The 14,064-nt window shown below is 52.8% G+C and overlaps 1 protein-coding gene across 2 annotated transcripts; it reads left to right on the top strand.

Annotated features, from left to right (window-relative positions):
* Positions 1-9,266: 9,266 nt before the first annotated feature.
* Positions 9,267-13,844, top strand: Prr18 (proline rich 18). 2 transcript variants are annotated; one of them, XM_076552899.1, is made up of 2 exons: positions 9,267-9,770; positions 12,034-13,844. In XM_076552899.1, the coding sequence occupies exon 2, from the start codon at positions 12,041-12,043 to the stop codon at positions 12,968-12,970; it is 930 nt and encodes a 309-aa protein (XP_076409014.1). In that variant the 5' UTR covers positions 9,267-9,770; positions 12,034-12,040; the 3' UTR covers positions 12,971-13,844. The 2 variants fall into 2 exon arrangements, with proteins under 2 accessions (XP_076409014.1, XP_076409013.1); XM_076552898.1 differs by lacking the exon at positions 9,267-9,770 and adding an exon at positions 10,149-11,917.
* The last annotated feature ends 220 nt before the right edge of the window (positions 13,845-14,064 follow it).

Genomic DNA, 14,064 nt, shown 5'->3' with positions numbered 1-14,064 from the left:
GCACCTTGACGAAGTGTACGATTTACAGAGGTTCTACCCTGCTGCAGGTGTGCTGTGCTGCTTAGCACCTGCTGGGTGTGATGATCCCACCTGCTGAGAGGAGCAGAGTGCAGACAGCAGCACACTGAGGAAAGTTCACACCTGACAGTGGAGGAGGAGCAGAGTGCAGACAGCAGCACACTGAGGACAGTTCACACCTGACAGTGGAGGAGGAGCAGAGTGCAGACAGCAGCACACTGAGGACAGTTCACACCTGACAGTGGAGGAGGAGCAGAGTGCAGACAGCAGCACACTGGGGACAGCTCACACCTGACAGTGGAGGAGGAGCAGAGTGCAGACAGCAGCACACTGAGGGCAGTTCACACCTGACAGTGAAGGGGGAGCAGAGTACAGACAGCAGCACACTGGGGACAGTTCACACCTGACAGTGGAGGAGGAGCAGGTGCAGACAGAAGCACACTGAGGACAGTTCACACCTGACAGTGGAGAGGAGCAGAGTGCAGACAGCAGCACACTGGGGACAGTTCACACCTGACAGTGGAGGAGGAGCAGGTGCAGACAGAAGCACACCGAGGACAGTTCACACCTGACAGTGGAGAGGAGCAGAGTGCAGACAGCAGCACACCGGGGACAGTTCACACCTGACAGTGGAGGGGGAGCAGAGTGCAGACAGCAGCACACTGAGGACAGTTCACACCTGACAGTGGAGGGGGAGCAGAGTGCAGACAGCAGCACACTGAGGACAGTTCACACCTGACAGTGGAGGAGGATCAGAGTGCAGACAGCAGCACACTGAGGGCAGTTCACACCTGACAGTGGAGGAGGATCAGAGTGCAGACAGCAGCACACTGAGGACAGTTCACACCTGACAGTGGAGGAGGATCAGAGTGCAGACAGAAGTACACTGGGGACAGTTCATACCTGACAGTGAAGGGGGAGCAGAGTACAGACAGAAGCACACTGGGAACAGTTCACACCTGACAGTGGAGGGGGAGCAGAGTGCAGACAGCAGCACACTGGGGACAGTTCACACCTGACAGTGGAGGAGGAGCAGAGTGCAGACAGCAGCACACTGGGGACAGTTCACACCTGACAGTGGAGGAGGAGCAGAGTGAAAAAGAGCTTGAATTTCAGGCTCAGGGAAAAGCAGTCATGTGCCATGCCCCCTCCAGGTCCCTGGCTCTTCTAAAGTGCCTATCCTGTCCAGTGAGCCAGACTCTAGGAGAGGTGGCCATGCCTGGCTGTACATTTTACCATTCTGCCCATTTGAATCACCTGGTTCTGCTTCTCCAGATGTTAGATGGCTGTGGGAGCCATACCTTCTGAAGAAAGCAGAATTGGGGATTCCCCCTTGAAAAATACCTCCAAGTAGACTTTAAAATTGAGGTGCTGTCTGCTCACTTTGTGCCATGTCTTGACTGGGTATAGCCAGTCCCAAGGAAGGGGCCATTGGAAAAGCTGGATCCAGGTAGCCTAGCTAGCAGACCCTGGAGTTCTTCCTTTGCGAGAATCGGGGTGGCTCACAGCAACACTCTAGGAGCTGAGTGCTGCCACAGGTCCCAGGGCAACATGAGCAACTTCAGGCAAAAATGTCCACCTTGGGGTGCAGAGTGGCCCTAGAATGGAGAGGTAGGTTCCTAAATCAACTCAAGTGGAGAGATGCATGGAAGGCAGGGTTTTGCCTTTGCTGGGATCTCGGGTCTTCCCAGATAAGAGAGGATGGGCCCTCAGTCCTGGGCCAGACGGCAGCAGTGGTGGCAGCCTGCACAGGCATTGCAAGACGTGGGCCTGGGGCTGGAAAGGATTCAGAGGGCATCGGAGGCGGGGTGATGTGGAAACCTAGTGCAGTAGAAACTCCCGGGACTCCATGAGGGGGACCCTAGCAAGGACTCCTAGTAATGGAGGATATGGAGTCTGAACCAGCCGTCTTCCGTAACCAGGCAAGGCCTCCAGTGGTGGGAGTGGGACTAACCCAGCCACAAAACCTTCAACCGATAATCTCTCCTGCCTGCAAGATGTGCTGGGTCAACGCAGGCGCAGAACTTGTGGGAGTGGCCAGCCAATGAATGACTGGTCTAATTTGAGGTCCATGCCACAAGAGGGAGCCCATGCTGGACACTATCTGGATGACCAGGAACCAGAGGCTGGATAGCCCAGAGAGCTAGGATTAGAAAAAAGAAAAAAAAAAAAATCAATGAAATGATTGTTAATGATACTCATAGATCGGTGCCTAACCCAGTCGTCATCAGAGAGACCCACAGCCGAACATTGGGTGGAGAGCGAGCCCAAATTGGAGATCTCCATCGGGCCCTTCCCCTTGAAGCTCGGGGAACCTCGTGGAAGAGGGGGAGGAAGTCTTGTAGGAGCCAGAAGGGTCGAGGTCACTAGGAGAACACAGCCCATAGAACCAGCTAAGCAGGGCTCACGTGGACTCACAGAGACTGAAGCGGCAGCCACAGAGCCTGCACGGGTCTGTGCTGGGTCCTCTGCATACACCTTGTGGCTATTAGCTTGGCCTCGTGGGACTCCTTACAGCAGGAGTGGGGGTCTCTGACTCCCCGCTCTTGGGATCCTCCTACTGGGCTGCCTCACCCAGCCTTGATATGAGGGTTTGTGCCTGGTCTTATTGCATCTTATGACCTGTCCGGTTGATATCCCTGGGAGGCCTGCTCTTTTCTGAAGGGAAACAGAAGAGTGAATCTGGGTGGGTGAGAGGGACCGGGAGGCATGGAGGGAGGGGAAACTTCGGTCAGATGTGTTGGAAAAAAAAAGAAGGGGGAATGCCGGGCGGTGGTGGCGCACGCCTTTAATCCCAGCACTCGGGAGGCAGAGCCAGGCGGATCTCTGTGAGTTCGAGGCCAGCTTGGGCTACCAAGTGAGTCCCAGGAAAGGCGCAAAGCTACACAGAGAAACCCTGTCTGGAAAAACCAAAAAAAAAAAAAAAAAAAAAGAAGGGGGAAAGAAAAGGTTGGCGAGTGCCAGTGTGGGGAGGAGAGGAACCGGGCATACTGAAGTGCTGGTAGTTGCGGGTGGTGGACTGGGGACGCTGAGATTCAGATAGATCCAGGTTAGCCTTCCGTTTTCAGCCCTGGACCTGATGGAGAGTTTGGAGGATGGCTGGTGGGAGGGACGGAGGACAGACAGATTCTGTGTCCTGGGTGGGAGGGAGGGGACAGGTGGGCTGCAGTGCCCGAGGGCACAGCTGTTGTGGTGTGAGCCTTGTGAGGCAGGCTGCTAGGTAACCCGGTCAGCGCTCCGGAGACGTGTTTCTTTCTGGCTTCTGAACGCCAGGGTCAGTCCTTAGTGTGGGCACGGTTGATCTGACCCACCTGCTTGTCTCACTCAGTGTCCTGCAGCCCTCCTGTGGAGCTAATTCCTCAGCATCAGCCAGGGTCACACCTGGCGGTGCACACAGTAGCATATTCCAACCCTCTTGTCTTCTGGGCAGCTAACGTCAGTTTACACAAGAAAGGCATCTCCCCAGAGAAAATCCACGGCAGGGCCCACATCAGGAAAAGGGGTGCTGCAGACAGGCCTTGAAGGACTTCATGACCCCACTGCCTCTATATCGCAGAATTTAGTGTTCGTGTGTGTGTGTGTGTGTGTGTGTGTGTGTGTGTGTGTGTGTGTCCGTGTCACATTGCCTTTCCAGATCCTCAGAGGGTTACAAGTGTGGACTCTGTGCACCTTGGACATGCATGTCATAAGAAGGTTATCTGGAGCCGAGGTAAGTGGCCCTCACTAGGATTGTCTGCACCCCACAACCATATAGAGCTTTGAGCATTGTGAAGGTGTGGGATGATAGATCCATAGCCTAGGATCAGCCTCAGTTGACTCCACAGGATGGCTGCAAGAGTGAATGAGTGATAGAGCCTGGTAGGTAGCACTCAGTACATAGACCATTCAAAAAGGGGCCAGGCATCTGTGGGAGGAGCTTGAAGTTAAAGGCAGAGAAAGCTCTTACCTTACTACTGAGCCTGGGATGCAGTGCCTTGGGGTCTGAGTGCTCCCGGGATGAGCCACTACCTGACTGAGCAGGTCCAGGATCCAGGTCAGGTTATCGGTACAACCTCTGTCAGCCCGATGACAGATGACAGTCATGGTGAATGTGGCTTGTGGCAGCTTCTCATCCTGGGACATCGAGTGTAATGTCAGTGTCAGGAGCTGGGTGTATGCAACAGGGATCAGTGCTGTGGCAGCTTAGGTTTCCAGCAGTCCCAGGAGTAGGGCTGGCAGGATTCTGGGGAGTGACCAGCCCCAGGGTGGGGCAGAGGCAAGCATCTCATGCCCTGTTTGCAAGCTGCTTTGTCTCCGCCCACGCTGGTATGGCCTAAGAAAACACAGACTTTGCTCTCCGAGTCCCTAAAAACTGCCTAAGCCAGATCTTGACGTATAAAACTGTCAGGAAAAATGTGAGGTCGTTTGGAATATTCACGCTTGTATAAAAGCACCTAAGGTTGGTGCTGGATTTCCTGGCTCCACCGAAGGCTGATGATGTTACCCTGTGCTTCCGTCCCACCCAGACCTGTTTCCTGCAGTGACCCTGTCCCGAGCCCACAGGGAAATGACTTAAAGAGACTGCTTAAAACTGGGGCTAAGGAGTCAGGCTAAACTCCCAATCTGTGGGGAAGATATTAGTGTTGAATTTAATATTAACACAATGAGTGTAAATTGCCAGAAATGGTGCAGTCGGATACACTTTTCCTGTCTTATAGTTCAGGGTTAGTTGAGGTTAGATTTTTGACTGCTTATTGCTATAATGAGTTTAATTATTTGAATTTGAGTACAGAAATGGGGCTGGAGAGATGGCCCAGTGGGTGGAGCCCCTGCTGTGCACGCCTGAGGACTGGAGTCTGGCTCCCCAGCACCCACACAGCCAGTACTCCCAGAGGCGGGATCCCTGGCGCAAGCTGGCTAGCCAGACTAGCCAATCGGCAAACTTGAGGTTCTGTGCCAGAACCTGCCTCGGCAAATAGAGAGCAGCTGAGGAAGACACCTGATGCCAACCTCTGGCCTACACCTGCACACGGAAGCCTGCCACACACGTGCAAGCATGTGTACACACATACCTGGAAAAAAGTGAAGTCTGAAGAAAACACCTGGAAGAGTAGTGTGTGGAACAGTTAGGAAAACTGTATTGGGATGTTTTGGAGTTTTCCCAGATGGACATTTGAGTATGATGTGCCTTGGTAAAGCCAAGAGGTTGTGAGAATCATAAAGTGCTTCTTAGAGTCATGGTCTTACTCCCTGGTACTGCCACCTGATCACTGCCTGGCTTTTCCCCCTGGTCACTCCTTGTGGAGTTTCGAGCAAGTGGCCTGCCAGGTGTGTGCACATCTGTGGCTCATCTGGGGGGCTGGACTGTCACCACAGCTCGGTCACCTTTTTTCAGGCAGTTCACTGTTGTAGAATATTAATTTAAGATGTGTTACATTTGTTTATGTTGTGGAACATTTGTTTAATGGTGCAAAGATGTGTTTTATTCCTTTATGTTGCATTTGTTTAACCCTGTGATGCCACTGTGTTACTGTGCCTGTCTAAAACACCTGATTGGTCTAATAAAGAGCTGAACAGCTAATAGCAAGGCAGGAGAAAGGATAGGCAGGGCTGGCAGGCAGAGAGAATAAATAGAAGGAGAAATCTGGGAGGAAAAAAGAAGAAGAAACAAGAGAACAAGGAGAGGAGGACTCCAGGGGCCAGTCACACGGCCACACATCCAGCCACCCAGCCACACAGCCAGCCACGGAGTAAGAGTGAATGTAAGATATACAGAAGTAAGAAAAGGAAAAAGCCCAGAGGCAAAAGGTAGACAGGATAATTTAAGAAAAGCTGGCTAGCAACAAGCCAACCTAAGACCAGGCATTCATAAGGAAGGAAAAAAATCTGTGTGTGTGATTATTTGAGAGCTGGGTGGTGGGCCCCTTAAAAGAGTTGAAAGCGTAAACAACAACTACAGTTCATGCCTTTGAGAGCCACCTGCCATGGCATTGGGACCTGGACGTTGTCATTGTACTCGTTCTGAAAATATCTTTAAGGTTGTGGTAATTACTATGTTATATTTAAAGTCTAGAAGCAAGTTAATTTAATTTTGTTTTTTTAATAGCAAAATATCCATTTTTATTAATTCCATTCATCAAGGGGCCAAAAGGATTGTCCCAGAAAAGTAGAGAGTCAAGTCAATTTCATACGCATGTAGAGAAGTGATTAAATTATTTTAAAATTGTACTCCCAACTAAAATGAGACAGAGACTAGTGGTAGACCAGAAAACTACTGAGCTATTTTCTGTTTTATTAAAAAGATTGGGGTTTCGGGCATTTGAAATCTTTAGTTATCTCTTCTCCATACATTGAGCAGAGTTAGTAAAGATAATAGTTACCTGGCGCTGCTGTGCTGAAAAAGAAAATTAACCAGCAGTCATCTTAACATCTCAGGTCCTGCAGCAAGTGACATGCATCCAAAAGTCATGATCTTTACATAAATAATCCACATTTTCCTGCCTTCAAGTCCCAAACTGACTCAGGACCACAAGCCTTCAAAGGGAGCTGAGGAATCTTGCTCTCAGGAGAGCTCAGGGATGAATCAATGCCTCTTTCTGCCCGTCTCATTCTAGTCAGGAAGTCCTCTTCACTATCTTAACTGGTTTCCGGGATGTCAAATTCCTGGACCTTTTGAGCGTGCTCTAACGTCTTTAGAGCAGTGAGAGGCGGGTATTCTCTTTGCCATCTCTGCATCCCTTTTCCCGCTGCATCCTGTAGCAGTGAATTCACCCCAGGAATACAGCATTCTCACAAAGACAGCTTTTAGAGCCCAAGGTGTATGATGTCAGACCACTTAGAACAGCTTAGCTGGTCTGGCTGGGAAGTAGATGACCATGTCTTAATTTCCTCAGACATGGAGTATAAAAGCTTTCTTCAAGGTCGATTCACTCCAGACACGCCAACGTGTGCAGGTGGATCCCTGGCTCTCCTCATCCCCACGTGCACATAGACAAGCAGAGTGACTTCTCATGTCCATCTGACCCAGGCTGGCTTATCATATTCTTCCTGCCTCAATACCCTCAATACCACCTTCCTACCTCAATACAAGTGCTGGGTTTATAGTCATTGACCACCAGGCTAAGCATTTCCACTGAATTTCTAACGTTACCCTGCTTAGGCCAAACTTCCACAGATGCCCATAAGGTAAGCACAAAACCCAGGTGAGCAAACCTTGGTTCCTTTCTCTAGCTCCAGCTCTGTTTCATGTTAACCTCCTTCCACATGTGAGCATAAGCACAACCCCAACTATGAATATTTCTTTAGATGCTTCTGGGAATAGTAATTAACACTGTATGTCACTATACATTTGTACTGTGTTTAACTTTTCTTCCAGCAGCAGTTATCTTTATGATCTCACTTGGTCCTCCTCAGAGACACATCCCAGCACTTCAGCCCTCTCTGAACTGCAGGGGGTGGTTGGTGATGTAGGAGCACACAGTAAAAGAAGAAAGGATCGCCTGTCTGAGTGTCAGGTACCAGTCCTGTATCTCTTACTGCTAACAACTGTGATATTGTTGGAAATGTGCCTGAACAAGTGTAGTCCGAGCAGACATGGAACTGTTTTCATGAAGAAAGTTTATTTTCACAGATTCCTAGAAATTCAAGCCACAGCCTACAGGGACCACCTAACTGGTCAGGAAACAGAAGGAAGAAAGTGGAATATGGTCCGGAGCCTGTGTTGTGGTTATTTCAGGAAGGAACGGACAGATAGCTTAGGTATACTACAAAAGTTTAGATCGTATCCTCTGAATTCATTTTGAAGGCTGTGAGCTGGAACAGGGGTCCTTAGCAGCTACAACTTGGTGGGTGCTGAGGTGCCTTACAGGAGTATTGGTGTGAGGGCCTGATGAAACACAGAGTTGAACTGGTGTGCCGGCACATCCTTGTAGTCCCAACATTTGAGAAGCAGGATGATCTCAAGTTCAGTTCCAGACTAATCTAGTTCAGTCTGAGACTAACTGGGGCCCAAACAAACAGATGGTGGTTTGGATTTTCTATACCAAAGTCTGCGTTTGGTTGCTTTGCTTCCTCTAGGACTTAACTAGTACTATACAGAGCAGTCTTTCCAGTATCAAAGCCTCAAATACCAGAGCATCAAAGACATAAGGAATAAAACACATACATTATCAATACTGGCCTAATCAAGTCACTTTAACTCTTGGGACCTCTGTTTCCTTATCCACACAATGAAGGTATTGTATGATGTAACCTTCAATGCTCTCAACACACTCTAGTTATAAGGAAAAAGCCTCTTGGCTCTGGTGTTACATGCTTCCAGGTTTTTTTTTTTGTTTTTTTTTTTTTTTTTTTTTTTTATGATGATGAATGATAACCATAGTTAAACCGAGACTCCCATGTGGAGGTTATTGTTTATGTCTGGGATAACCACTGTTTTCATTCATTTTTACGTTTTATAAAATCTTTATTGACAAAGAATTCACATAGTATACAATTTGCCTGTTTGCTCAATTTGATAGACTTTAGTCCAGCATCCTCATAGGCCCATGACACCATCACCACTTTCTATTCTAGAACATCGCTGTCCTCAATTTCATACACACACATATAATGTATGGCAATTAGCACGTTAATTTTATGTTAAGATGAAATGACAAAAAAGAATCCCTGGGCAGCGCCAAATACGTATATTTGGGCTTGCTGACTTGAGCTTTTTTTTCTTATCATCTGGCTTATTTGGGATAGTAAGTTCAGAGAGTGTATGGGTTACTTGTCTGTTGCTGCGATAAAACAACATGACTGAGCATTTTATAAGCGAAAGCCTATGGTTCCAGAAGGTTCCAGAAAACTGGCGTTTATGATGGCAGAGCCAAGGCATGGCAGCAGGAACAGCTGAGTTCACATCTCAACCCACAGCATGGGGCGGAGAGCACTGAATCAGAAAGGCTGTGAGGCTTTTGAAATCTCAAAGTCCCCACCTAGTGACATCCTCCAACAAGGCCACACCCCCAAATCCTCCCCCAAACAGCCACTAGCTGGGGACCAAGCGTTCAAATATATGAGCCTATGGGGGACATTTTCATTCAGACCACCACGTGTGGAGAGCGTTGTCTGCCCTTGTTCCTTTGTTTTGTGGTGTGTGTGTGTGTGTGTGTGTGTGTGTGTGTGTGATATGTGACAAGGTTGGACGTCTCCCTCCCTCTTCACCTTATATGAAATTCCAGGTAAATTTGGATGTGTATAAAACGACGTAAAAAGTGTATTTGTTGAGTAATCACTTCTATGCCTCATGCATCCCCCATCCTTTTTTTTTCTTTAAGTTGTTTTAGCATTTATTTACTTTTGCAAGTGTTTGCCTGTGCCCCGCCACCGTATGTGTGTAGAGCTCAGAGAACAACTTACAGGAGTCGGTGGGTTCCAGGGACCGAGCCCAGGCCCTCAGACTTGGCAGCACGTGTCTTCATCAGCTCAGCCATCGAGTCAGCCTCTGCATCTTCTATCTGAAAGTCACGTTTGATCTCCCTTTGCTCCAACTGTCGCTGCTCCCCACTCCCACCAGATGGAATGTGTAACGGATTCCGTAACAGTCAGCGGTAGATGTCCCCCTGCCTCCAGAGCTCCTGCCAGGTGTCCTACTCTTCCTGACGTCTGAGAAGAGGCCGAGGGAGGTGGACAAGCGCTGCTGATGTGTAGAGGCTGTTCTCCGTGGCAGGAGATTCGGAAGAATCCTGTCAGAAGTGAACAAGCTCCCCTGCTAGGGCAGCCCACGCCAGGTACAGGAGTACAATTGCTTCCCTGAGTCCATACTTGAGCCGGGGCTTCCTTCTTCCCTTCCTCCGGGACTCTCGGAGGACAGGAATGCTTGTAGCTTCCCAGGTGGCGGGCTGCTGGGCCAGAGCAAGCTGCTGAGGTGACATGGAACATCCCAGTCCCTGGTCTGGGTCACCTTAGCTGTCACCCTGGTAACTGCTCACCTGCTTCTCTGGGCTTTTACATGCCAATGTCTACTAGTTGGGTTCACTTACGCCAGTTCCTCAGCCAACAGACTCTTCCTTGTCTACTGTAATTACTTTGGCCGTCTGACTTTGGCCTCTCACCTGGCACTGAGTCCTGTCCTCTCTTTCCCTCTCATGCATTTTGGAGCTTCCGGAAGCCCCACTTTCCCAGGAGAATGGACAAGGAGTGCTGGGCACAGACTTACATCAGTTTATGTCAGCTCTTAAAATTATGAGACTGCCCCGCCGCCTCCGCCTCTGACCTTCAGCCGGAACACCATTGCTTCTGAACTCCCTGAAGCCTTAGGGAGCGATGTGAGCCCGCAGGATGCAGTGGGTTCCAGACACTGCACGTTTTCACTGGCATACAGAGCATCTGGGCATCCAGCTGTTTGTTGGTTTTCCTCTAAAGTTGACCTCCCCAGCTGTCCCTACAGAGACAGCTGCTGACCCCCCCCCCAAAGCCTCCCCACCCAACCCCTACTTTCAATCTGTGGTCACTGCTTACAAACCTATCCCCACACTACCTAAAAACTAGAACCTGGAGTAAAACAACAGAAGCATTCATTCAGTGCCTGGGGAGCTAAGCTGCCCCGTGTTCAGCTGAGTTCAGAGGCAGAGGTTACTGCCTTTGGTGCCCTGGCAGGGGCAAGGGCAGGAGGCTCCTGGGAGGAGGAGAGCTCTCTGGAAGCTAGCTGCTTTTGCACAGAGGGAATGTGGTGTGGTAGAGATGCCTATAGGGGTTGTGGGGCCCATGCCAACTTCTCTACCACTCTAATGGGAAATGCTTCTGCCACCCAAGTTTCCTTGGCTACCCCGGGGCGCCGAGTGTCCAGTTGCTGCTGCGCAGAACAAACAGAAGAGGAGGGGGTGGGGTGAGTGTTGGCACAGAGCACACAGGCTTACCCACTTTCCCACGTGTGGCCGACTCACCCTGGGCCAGAGCTATTTAATGTGATGGGGAGTAGTTTTTTGAAACGTTTGATGCTCACTTGTAAGTGAACCAGGTGTTGGGGCTGCCCTGTAAAACCCCTTGACTTTGGGGTACATTGCTTTAACTGTTGGATTGCCGACTTATTGGACTTTTTAGCATTGTGGGTATGTTTCCAAGTATTTACAACCAGAAAAAAAGAGTTGAGGTCAAGATTGGCTCTCATTTTGAATCCTGTTATGGTGGCGGTAACACATCGCCTTGCCTGCAGTCACTCGTTAAAACAGAACAATGTCTAATATTTCCTGTGTTGCTATTATATAACAAACTGCCTTGCCCAGTCATAGATAACAACTGGTCTTAATGTGCAAACAACTCCTAAGGAGTGGCATCAACAATGTCAGTGAAACCTAGGTAGCACTGAAACGCCCCGCCCGGCTCCGGGTGCTTTCCAGACTGGCCCGAAATTTCTCTCCCGTGTCATCTGAAAGGCTTTTCTGTCTAACATGCAGGGCTCCGGCAGTGACTTGGTGCCACCGGCTTCCTTGAGACCTAGCTCCTGGCTTCTGGTGGACTAAGCCTTTGCTTCGCAGACCATGGGAAAACTGGGGAGAGGGGAGGCTTGGGTCACTGGGTGCCGGCCCCCGCCCCTGCAGCTCTCGGGCACTTTGTCTCCAGTGTGCAGCAGTCGGCGGCGGCGACAGCAGCCCCGCGCAGCCCGGGACTTGGCAAGCCCTTGCTAGCGCGCGCTCCTCCTCCTGCCGCCCGGCCCAGCCCGGCGGCGCGGCTCGGAGGTGCGAACCGGGCGACATCCAGATCCGCCCGCAGTTGGGCAGCTGCTGGCGGTGCCCACAGGGCCCAGCCCCGAGCACCCAGTTAGAGGGAGCTCTCGGGGTTGCCGAAGCGAGGAAGGGGCGGGAGGAGCCTTCTCTTGAAGCCAACGGGGCTTCAGGCCGGGCTAGGAAGGAGCGGGAGATGCCGTGGCTGCTCGCAGGTGGGTGTGCCGGGAGCGCGGGGCGATCTGCAACAGATGGGGGGACGCAGGGGGGTCGCTGGGCCTGTGGGGCGGCTCCGCGCGCGGTGACTGAGACCCGCCCCTCTCCTTTCCAGGACACTGATGATCCGCTTGCTCGGCGGCGTCATGTCATTCCAGCCTATGCCGCCGCCACCGCCACCGCCGCCGCCGCCGCCGCCGCCCTCCCGAACCCCGGGGGGGCCCGCCGCGCGCCAGCTATCCCGGAGGCCCTGCGTGCCGCCCGCGCCCTCGCCGCCTGCCGCCGCCGCCGCCGGGGAGAAGAAGAAGCGGCCGCCCGAGATGCTGCTCTCCAGCTCCTGGCCCTCCGCCACCCTGAAGAGGCCGCCAGGCCGCCGCGGTCCCGGCCTGGGTCCCGGCACCCCGCAGCCGCCGACCTCCGCACGCGTTCTGCCCCAGTCCTCTCCGGGCCGTGGGGGAGCCTCTACCACGTGCTCCGCGCCCCGGCGGGTCGCCTGCAGCCACAGCCCAGGGGGAGCCACCGCCGCGGGGACTCCTGCGGGGGCGGGGTCCGGGCCAGACGACACCACGCGCTTCTCCTTGAGCCTCACTCCTGAAGCCATCCTGGTCATCCAGAGGCGCCACCTGGAGAAGCAGCTGCTGGCACGGCCCCGCAGGCCCTTCCCCACACCCTCGCCTGACCCTCGGCGCCCACTCGTCCCCTGTCCCCGGACCAGGACCGCGACTCTGCGGAGGGGCGGCCCCACCAGTGTCCCCGACGCGCCCCTGGCTGTGGCTGTCAGCAGCCGCCCACCCGGCGCCTCGCTGATGCCGGGAGGTCTGCAGGCCACGATGCCCAGCCACCGCCCCTCCAGCCTGCGCCCGGTGCTCAAGGTGTCGCTGCTGAATGAGAAACACAAGTACGACGATGAGGAGTACGAGGAGGAGGTGGAGGTGGTGGACGAGGGCCTGGTGCGCAAGTGCACCGAGTGGCTGCGCGGGGTGGAGTCGGCCGCCGCTGCCAGGGGCCGCACGGGGCATCTGGACTCGCTGCCTCACCTGAGCACGCTGTGAGCTAGGTGGGGCTGGTGTGACCCGACCTGGCAAGAGGCCCTGCCACCGCCTCCTGCGCTCCTTGCCCCATCTGGGCCCTTGCGAACCAGGTAGGCCAGCAAGAGACAGGACCACAGCCTGGAACTTTGCTCAGGTGCACTTAGTCGTGGGTGACCCACCGCCTCCTCCAATGCCCGCCGCCCACCCGTGCACCGTGCACCGCGAGCCACCACGCAGGTCATCGCGGGACACAGCAGACGTGCCGCACTGACCCCGGTGGCTGTCCTCTGCTCGTCCTGCTCCCGCGTGGGGAGGAAGGACCTGTGAAATGCCTTCTGACCTCCCACCCTAAGGAGTGGGTCTCTCAGTGGCTCTCTGCCCCAAGCGGTAGCCCACCTCCTGGGGACTCTGCAAGCCGGTGACCACCGAGGGTGGGTGGTCTCCTGTTGTAGAGCTGGGACATGGTGCTACATTGATGATCCGTCTCCTTCCGAATCAGAAAGATGTTGGGTGTTGGAAAGCCTAGAAGCTCTGGTTAACTTAAGTTGTAACTCGGCAGCCCTGTGAGTGAGGGAGCTTCCGGGGTAATGGAGCTCTGTTGCCACGGGATGAAGAACCTGGTGGACTTGTGCTCTGCCTGCCAGCTGTGTGCTCAGCCACCCCACACCCCTGCACTTTCACACACACGCACACGAAAACACTCCCCTGCCATTTCACAGGTACACTCATGCACACAGGCACTGCTCCCGCCCCCAGAAGTCATGGGGGCACGTATACATACACAATCACCCACACATGCCACTCTCACTAGATGAGCATTCGTGCCCATACACCAATCTCACTGTAGTCACACACACACACACACACACACACACACACGCACGCACGCACGCACGCACGCACGCACGCACGCACGCACGCACGCACAGCCACACACGGGTGTTCCGAGGACCACAGAATTATTTTCAAGAGCTGGATCAAGGAGGGAACAGGAATTGTGGTTGGCATTTGCTAAGAATGCAGCCTTTATTTGAGGGCACAGCAACGTCTCCTGAAGGAGCATGGTGGAGAGGGAGGGGCCTGTGTGAATGAGAGGCAGGGCAAATCCGCCTCCT

This window comes from Peromyscus maniculatus, chromosome 16 (genome assembly GCF_049852395.1).
Source record: "Peromyscus maniculatus bairdii isolate BWxNUB_F1_BW_parent chromosome 16, HU_Pman_BW_mat_3.1, whole genome shotgun sequence".
NCBI lineage: Eukaryota > Metazoa > Chordata > Mammalia > Rodentia > Cricetidae > Peromyscus > Peromyscus maniculatus.
The sequence above is the reverse complement of the archived record's forward strand: the minus strand, read 5'-3'. Positions and strand labels throughout refer to the sequence as shown.